The sequence below is a fragment of the Panthera onca genome, chromosome C1 (assembly GCF_046562875.1).
Source record: "Panthera onca isolate mPanOnc1 chromosome C1, mPanOnc1 haplotype 2, whole genome shotgun sequence".
NCBI lineage: Eukaryota > Metazoa > Chordata > Mammalia > Carnivora > Felidae > Panthera > Panthera onca.
The window spans coordinates 68,084,237-68,093,044 of NC_138346.1; the positions used below are offsets into that span (position 1 = coordinate 68,084,237).

The following is an 8,808-nucleotide window of genomic DNA, read 5'->3' on the forward strand; positions in this document are numbered from 1 at the left end:
AGGAAGGCACATTTCCCCACATGTAATGTAGCAGATGAAATGCTCAATTCTAGGAATGAGGCATGAAATAATGTTGATTACTAAGTCTGATAGACTAATATGGAAAAAAACTCCTATCTGTGGTTACGTTGCTTTTCGTTATGGAAGAGTAACTTTTCATCTTTGTGTCAGATCACTTTTAAGCCCTAAAATAAGAAACTAAAGACTGTAATGAATTTTTATAACAGCAGTTGCTTTAGGTGAATATTTTTATAGTTTGTCAGCTTACCTTCATCTTTCAATCCACATATATAGAAAGAATAATGGATTTTATGATCTTAATCCTTTTCTAAGTCCTTCTAAATTTCTTTTAGTATCTAAAGATTTTAGGATGAGCACATTAATAGCAGCCATGCATTTGGAGGCAGTTGCTTAGTGTCTGTTAATCATAGGGAAAAATTGTCATAAACAAAGCATTTTCCAGTCTCATCGTGGTGATTAGCATCATAAGCATGGCATTACTCTTGCCTCTGTCCATTGAAAGTGGGCCTGTTGCTGATCCATATTTACACGACAGCTTGGTTAGTATAACTTTGCTTCTTCAACACAGTGTGTAGGAAAAAGACACTTCTTGAGTGAATCTGGCTGGAGATAGGGATTTTGTAGGAGGCCTGTGTAGCGAGGACCTATCTGTCCTGTATGGCAGTTATCAAGATCAGAGAGAATAGCACTTGAGAATTATACCTCCGTTCTTCTTAACTTACATAAAGGAAACTGAGATGTTTGGGGAGGTATTTGTGTTTACTTTGATGTCTATACAGAATCCCACCTTTCTAGGTTATCATGGAAGAATCAGTGACCTCTATAATGACTGTCAGTGCCCCTCACCTGCCTCTGTTGGTTTTCATCCAGGCACTATCTTCAGTGAGCAACACAGAAAACCGAGTATACTTGAATTATATTGTTAAAGGAACACTATTCTTAACTTCTCCAGGGATACGTTTTGAGAAGGGAAGTAAGAAAAAAATTTCTCCTACCGTAATGAACATCATAGCTGTGTATAGCACATAATAGCCACCCCTATCAGCCTTTGAAATGAGCATCATCAGCAGATATTTCAGGCAGCCAAATATATTTGGTCCTTTTCAGCACAAAGATTCATTTAAAGGAGGATCTGTTAGTATGGCCCTGATTGGAGAGATGAGATGGGGAAAACTGGTCTACTCAAGTCCTTATTAGTCCTTACTCTTGACCCTAAGCTAGACACTGAAAAGTGAGTTTCTTCCCTCTATCTTCCACCCTGTGGTACATAAATGACCCTGGAAAGAGCCTGTCTGTCACTGCATTTACATTGAGCTGCCTTTGTGACCTTGTTTGAGTCACTCGTGTCCTGCAGTATAAAATAAGGGGGGCAATTGCATAATTTCAGGAATTGGTTGCATCTCTGATGCCCTATGAGTCTGTATGAAGCAGAGGAGAGAATGGTATCAGGGAATTCTGTGCTCTCTTGCTAAGGACTCTGCTGCAGGTTTATCAACATCTTCCAAATGGGGTGACAGAGAGTGTGGCTACTAGTTGCCACCTGCGTAAACTCCCTGAAAAACATTTTCTGTCTCAGGCTGACTAGGAGTGACTGGATCCGATCTCAAAGTGTGGCCTGCATAATCCAGGGTGTACCCAGGCCTCTTCTTTCTTGCAAAAAGAGGTATGTCATTAAAATCATGGACCCTTTTTCAGGGCTTTCCCTGTTTATTCCACCAGAAGAAAGAGCTAGAAAAAAGGGACAAATATTTGAGAAATACACTGATTCTGAATGTTATCAACATTGCTTTCTTACGTGAAAGAAATTGAGCTGAAAATGACCTTTTGAGTTCAAGTCAGAATCTGCTTCACTTCTATTTCTTTGTCCACCAAAGGTAAACTATTAATTTTTCATCCACCACCTGCTATTCAGTAGAACACATTTGCTATATTCCTGTGTTTTCCCTAGTGTAGTCATTGTAGCAAATGAAAATATTTATTTGTATTGTAGACTCCCTACTAATGTCAAGTAATTATGGAACATGGGATCTTGTTTTACATTTCATCCTATTGTATTGTAGGAAAAAAAACACAAGAACAGGAACAACTGGTTATGTTTATTTTTCTTTCCTAACAGTATTTTTATGTTATCAGGACCTTGTGATTACAGAGCCCATCTTGGCACATGAAGTAGAGATATTGTAAGGATAAAGCTATCATTATGATTGAGATTAGTTACTCTGTGGTGTGGGCAGGTGGAGGCTTTTCATTAATGTCAGCAAAGCAGAAGTGTATCCGACTGGTCTACAGCCCGGCACAGAAGATCACGGGGTGAGAAGGGCAAAGTAAGGTGTGACAGCAGATAGAGATTACAGAGACGGCATCTGTCTGGAAAGAGCAGCTGTCAGTTACAAAGGCTCCTGGAACAAATGAAAGATTGCATGCCGGATCTCTAGAAATAAAGATGAACCGTAATAAGATTGTGGACCACTACAGCAGGGTTGGAAGAGGAAATAGCAAATGCTAATGAAGTGAGATGTATGATGCGGTGATAAGTGAGGCCCCCATTGTTTTGTGTGGACCAGGTTTTCTTGCAAACATACATTTGACTACCGTCTTTTAGATGAAGCTAGGAAGGGCCGGATCCATGTGCGGAGTTAGAAAAAGGCCTTACGCCACCAGTCTCCAGAGGCACACTGGCTCTTCCTTTACTATTAGAACTCCATTTTTTGTCTCGCTCCTCTGTTAACGAGGGGGAGTCAGTGTTAAACATTGTCCATGCTGTTCTTGAATGTTTTTTCCCCTTTGGGAGAGTTTGAATTCTTAGCAAACTGACGGAGACTCTTGATCATTGTCTCGTGTTAGGATGACCGACTTGGGATGGCATGCTTGTTTAAAAGCTGGTTGCAGAGTAGAGCCCTCACCAAACAAAGAGTAAAACTAAAGTCCAGGTTTGGGATAGTTTATTTTCACCTTCAGAGAATATGAAAACAAAAAGCAATGGCCAGGGGAAGACTTCATTGTTCATTTAAATTATGTTTGTTTGGAGATGTCTTCCTTGTACGTCAGTTCTTCTTTAGTCAGACTGATTTTTGCAGGTCTCATTTTTCCGTGTTCATCCTCATGAGATGGAAAATGTTCATATATTAAATCATAAAAATTTTAATATGGAATTACCAGAGTCATTATTCCACTAAATTTTATTTTCTAAGTAAGATGAACCTTGATGTGATACACTTTTAAGATACGTATTGTATTTTGTTCCATTATAAAATGGGTACTATTTCTTTCTCAGATACCTTTGTCCACTGTGACTTATAAAACAGCTGCTTCATCAGCAGATAGGGTTGACATTTAAATGATAATGACGAATCTCCAATCATAACAGAGATTAGTTCTGAAGTGGTGGGTCTTTTAGCCACAGGAAGAGTTACTCCTTTCGAAATTTGTGTTCTCAAGAGAATATCCAGAAACAGGGTTTTACCAGAGAATTTGCCAGAGAATGGGAAGAGAGAAGGTTCTTTTAAGAGAAAGTCATGCTAACTTTGAAAGCTTTTAATCTCTTTACTCAACATTTAATTCAGTGATCTTAACAAATAACTATGTAATTTGTTTAATCAAAATACTTCACAGCACCATTTTATATTAAATATGTACTTTTAACTTTTTAATTTCTTGCCAGCCACCTTTGGATTCACATTCTAGAGTGGAAACATATTGCCAGCAAAGCACTGAAAGATAACTTTCAAAGATAATTTAATGTTAAAAAAATGTGTTTTTTCCCAGAGAAGTATATCAGAGAATTCTCTAGTAGCAATGGACTTCTCAGGCCAGAAAAGCAGAGTTATAGAAAATCCCACGGAAGCCCTTTCAGTCGCTGTTGAAGAAGGACTCGCTTGGAGGGTACAAATAACTTCACATTCTTCAAAAGTATTTATGATTCGAGTTTGTCTTACCCGAAAAGTTGAAATCTGTTTTCCCTTTCCTTGTGCAGAAAAAAGGATGCTTACGCCTGGCCACTCATGGTAGCCCTACTGCCTCTTCCCAGAGCTCTGCCACAAACATGGGTATGTCTGTGCCTGTTCACTGGGACTGAATGAATGGCTGGGTGGACGTGCACATGGGTGAGGGGACTGAGTGGCCGTGGTGGAAAGTGTATGTAATTAAATTGTGAGGATTTCAAACACAGCTCTGTATCCCCCCCCCCCCCTTTTTATTTCTTCAGCTATCCACCGGTCGCAGCCGTGGTTTCACCACAAAATTTCTAGAGATGAAGCACAGCGATTGATTATTCAGCAAGGACTTGTGGATGGGTAGGTTTGATTTAGAATGGTAGTGACTGTGATCCCTCTTATGATCGGTAATTACTTAGTTAATACACATAGTTTTGACTTCAGCATATCATAAAACAGAAGTGATTCTGTTCTGTAGGGGTAGTTACCGTTGTATCTGAGCAGTTATCTATACAAAACCTATTATGTCATGCGTGCTTATATCTGTGCATCAACGAACAGATAAGTGAATAGGATGCTCTGCCAGTTAACTAATGATCACTAATATTACCCATTTTGTGCCAACACCAGTATCTCAGTTAAAACTGAACTTGTTCTTAGGGGTCAACGTTTTGATTTGAACAGGTAATAGGATTCCAAAGTATGATTTGTGTCATGACATTATCTTACATGTTATATATGTTTTTAAGTTTGACGCAGAGTATATGAACTCTTTTTTGTATATTTTGACTGCTTGTTTTATTTTTTTTCTCTCTGTGTACATTCCTATTTTCTCCAAGTTCTAACAGCTTAAAGTAGTGTAAACCTATGAGAAGAGGGTTTCTCTTAAGTGTTTCTCATGTCATTTTTGGGTGGGGTACCATGGAAGATACAAGAGAAATGTAAATTGTATTATGAAATATTTACACTCTGAAGCATTTTCTTTTTCTCCGATCGCTGAGTATTTCAAATACTTCCTGTAATGCTGGCAAAATTCTCTTTTCAAATGCAGTACAAATCAAGGGGGTTGTATTGAGGTTTGGACTAGAAATGAAACCAGCATCAATTTAAACAAGTGCTTGATGGGGCCTTTTATCTTCAAGGGTTGGCTTAAGATGATGACAAGATTTCAAGGTGATTTAATACTGACATTTGGATAAAAATGCATCTTCACATGGAAGATTATTAATAACAAGTCAGCATTTCACTAGACTCTAAATAAGAGAAGATTTTAATATACTTCTCTATGTGGAGCACAGTCGTTTTAGATATAAATTTGAGCAATCAGCAGAATTACAATCCGATGAGACCAAGAAAAGAAATAATTCACAAAGAATCATTAAACTGTTTTGAAGGATTATAATTTCCCTACTTTTGGAGCCTAGTTTTTTATAAATGTTATGAAATAAATGAATAAAGAATGATACTATCTTTATCTTATTTTATTTTTTAAATCTTTAATGAAACATGGGGGGTGGGGTACATCCTTTGGAAAGATGTGATGATGCCAGGCAGTCCACTAGATGGTAGCGGTGATCCGCTCGGGAATGGAGAAAGAATTACAGCTTGATTTACCAGTGAAACTCCCTTTTGTCCCATCTCCCAGTGATGTAATGTCGGAATCTCACACAGTACAAATGGAATGGATAATCTCATCAGACATCTGTGATGGCTCAAATTTGGCTGCCTCTTTGCCCAGGCACAGTGAGATTAGTATTGGAGTCACCAGTGGGGATTGTTTGCACAATCTGTTTGCCAACAATTAACACAAAGCTGGTTTTGCACAGTATCACCAGTAAATAAGAATCCACGCCTAGCAGCATTTGCTCTTAGGCCATTAGGCCATGTCTTGTTTTTTTCTAGCTTGACATTATAGAGGCTTTTCTGCTACATTCTTGATGGTTGAAGTATATGTTGTTTGGGTGTTTCTTTTACTCAAAACATTTTGCTCAACATTTAATAAATGATTTCAGGATTGATTTTCTAGAATATATGCATTTCTCACTTTCTGTTGTGTATGTAACAGTAGGAACCAGAATCAAAAGAAAAAGGGGGATCAGTGTTGAAGAGGGGTTCAAAATGATTTCCTTCTAAATGATTTTCTCTTTTCAGGGACTAACATAACCCAGAAGTTACAGTAATAATATGCTAATGACCCATTCTCTGCACAAAGGTGTTATGTGTGAATACCCAGTTCCTCCAATGGAAAAAGAACATAGCACTAACTTTTGATGCCAACGTAGCATTATATTGCTTATTGTGAGCAAACAACCTGACAAATGCACTGTGTATTTATCCTATTAGAATTGCATTAGCACTGATGACAGTTTTACAGCACAAGATTATGTTATACCAGATTGTTTACCATGTTGGATAATCCCATCATTGAATACACAGTAAAGGAAAACTCTGGCTACATTTATAAATATATTTTCTAGATTTGTTGCATGCTCTATTTTTATGAAATACATGAGTAAAGTAGAAACATATTGAAATTCCTTCTCTCTCCTTAGAGTTTTCTTGGTGCGGGATAGTCAGAGTAACCCCAAAACTTTCGTACTGTCAATGAGTCATGGACAAAAAATAAAGCATTTTCAAATTATACCAGTAAGTAATTTGTGATTTCACATTTGTATATTAGAGATGACCTTAATGCATAAGCTTTTGGAAACTTTGGTTTTCTTTGGATCTTTTATTAAATATAGCCAGGGAGCTTGTGCTTTGACTAGACTTAAGTTTGGCAGAAATGGTTTTATGAGCCTGAATTAATATAAGAAATACAGGAATTGTAAAAATTAAATTTCTCTTTTTCCATGAAATATGATTTACCAATATTGCATGGACCCCATGCCACCTATTGTTAAAAGGCCACTAGAGATTCTTTCTGAATTGTACCAGTGGTTCTTTAAAAACCATTATTTTTAAACCCTTTCTGCTTTCTTATCTCAAACATGGCTTTTTTTGTTATTGTTGTTGTTTTGTTTTTGTAGTTTTGCTTTTAATCATTATGGATAGGTACACAGGTGCTGCAGAACTGGAGAACATTTAAACTATTCTTAGCACATTTAAAATTTTTCTGTAATTCTGCTTCTGAGTAGCACACTTCACTTTGGGATTTTTGTTGCTTCTGTTGATGCCGTGTGTGTGTGTGTGTGTGTGTGTGTGTGTGTGCTCGCGTGCATGTGTATATGCATGTGATCTATATGTTGGAAACAGGTAGTGTGGAGTAGAGATTCAGTCTACTTTCAGGAACATTTTACCTAAGATTGCTAAGTTGCTAGTATTTCCTTTTGAATGGCCTCTTTTTGGAATTATCCAAATTCCATATGAAGTGTCTTCCCAACTTCACTGTCCTTGGGTGAGTATGAATTGTTTAATGTCACAAGACCTCTTTAATTTAATGTTTAATGTCACTGCCAGAGGAGGAGGAGGAGGAAGAGGAGGAGGAGGAGGAGGAGGAGGAAGAGAAGAAGCAGCTGTCATTCCATTCACATAATGTTTGATTGCTTCAGAATCAATTTACTGGTAGAAATTATATGAATATTTGCTTCTAGATAATAGATGAAGCTGTTAGGTAGACAACATTCAGGTATGGAAATTAATTTCTGTCGATGAGAGCATTAAAATCTTGTGTTTACTTTTGCACCGAATAGTGCAGACTTCTCACTGTTGGTTCACAATAGTCATATTATTCTAACTATAGAACGTTAGGAGAACTTGAGGTGTAGAAAGTAGAGCAGCCACGCTCTGGATCCTAGGGTCAGATGACATTTCTTTTAAATACAAGTGAAGTTACAAACAGAAAGCACATCATAACATTCTTTTAATTAACCTTTAGTTTCATCCACTTTTCCATTTTAGTATAAAAAGACACAGTGTGCAACAGAATATGATTGCCCTTGAGGGTATTTTGCCCATCTTACCAGTCTGCTGTTTTCCCTCCTGTAGGTGGAAGACGATGGTGAATTGTTCCACACTCTGGATGATGGCCACACGAGATTTACAGACCTAATCCAGCTGGTGGAGTTCTATCAACTCAATAAGGGCGTTCTTCCTTGCAAGTTGAAACATTATTGTGCTAGGATTGCTCTTTAGCCAAACCAGAAGTGACTTGTTAAACTGTTGAAGAAAAAGGACTCACGACAGAAAAAAATAAAAATAAAAGAGAAAGAAAGAAAGAAAGAAAGAAAGAAAGAAAGAAAGAAAGAAAGAAAGAAAGAAAAAGAAAGAAAAGGCAAGGAAAGAAAGACCATAAATAAGGGAGAAAACATTGCCATGGTGAAAAGAATCTATTTCACCTACAAGTTACAAAAAATAGCTGTGCATTGCAGATAAGCAAAGATTTGAATTGACATTACATTTATCATCTAAAATTCATTAGTTAAAATTAAACCTCAGAAAAAATGATTTGGTGTGTTCTTGTGTGATTTTACATAACTATAGTATTTTCGTCAAATATGCATATTTTAAACATCTTTCTGTCCTCATTTATTAGAGTAGCATTTGAATTCTTAAACACAAAGTATGAAAAAACTGAGAGGGTTCAGAATGAATTATTTGCAGACTGAATTTCAGTTACACTACTTTTTTTTGTAACTTCAGAAGAATGATAAAATCTTGAGCTATCAATTGAAAGAAACTACCCACAACTTGTTAATAAAACTAAAAAGTATTTTGAATTATATATTTTCTGAGTTTATTGTAACCTTAAAATCAAATCATATTTTCAAGTATCGGCTTAAAATTATTTTGAAGTATGTTGGTTTTTCAGGATGACTTTTATTAGGTTTTTAAATCATTAACTATCCTATAATAC

General features: G+C 36.7%; 1 protein-coding gene across 4 annotated transcripts in view; it reads left to right on the forward strand.

Moving 5' to 3' along the window:
* GRB14 (growth factor receptor bound protein 14) overlaps nt 1–8,399 on the forward strand; it is a 117,088-nt gene extending 108,689 nt beyond the window's left edge. For all 4 annotated transcript variants that reach the window (XM_060621246.2, XM_060621245.2, XM_060621247.2 and 1 more), the window contains 5 exons: nt 3,787–3,903; nt 3,995–4,067; nt 4,226–4,313; nt 6,506–6,599; nt 7,941–8,399. In XM_060621246.2, coding sequence (XP_060477229.2) covers nt 3,787–3,903; nt 3,995–4,067; nt 4,226–4,313; nt 6,506–6,599; nt 7,941–8,087 — 519 coding nt within the window. In that variant the 3' untranslated portion in view covers nt 8,088–8,399. The remainder of the gene's footprint in view (nt 1–3,786; nt 3,904–3,994; nt 4,068–4,225; nt 4,314–6,505; nt 6,600–7,940) is intronic.
* The last annotated feature ends 409 nt before the right edge of the window (nt 8,400–8,808 follow it).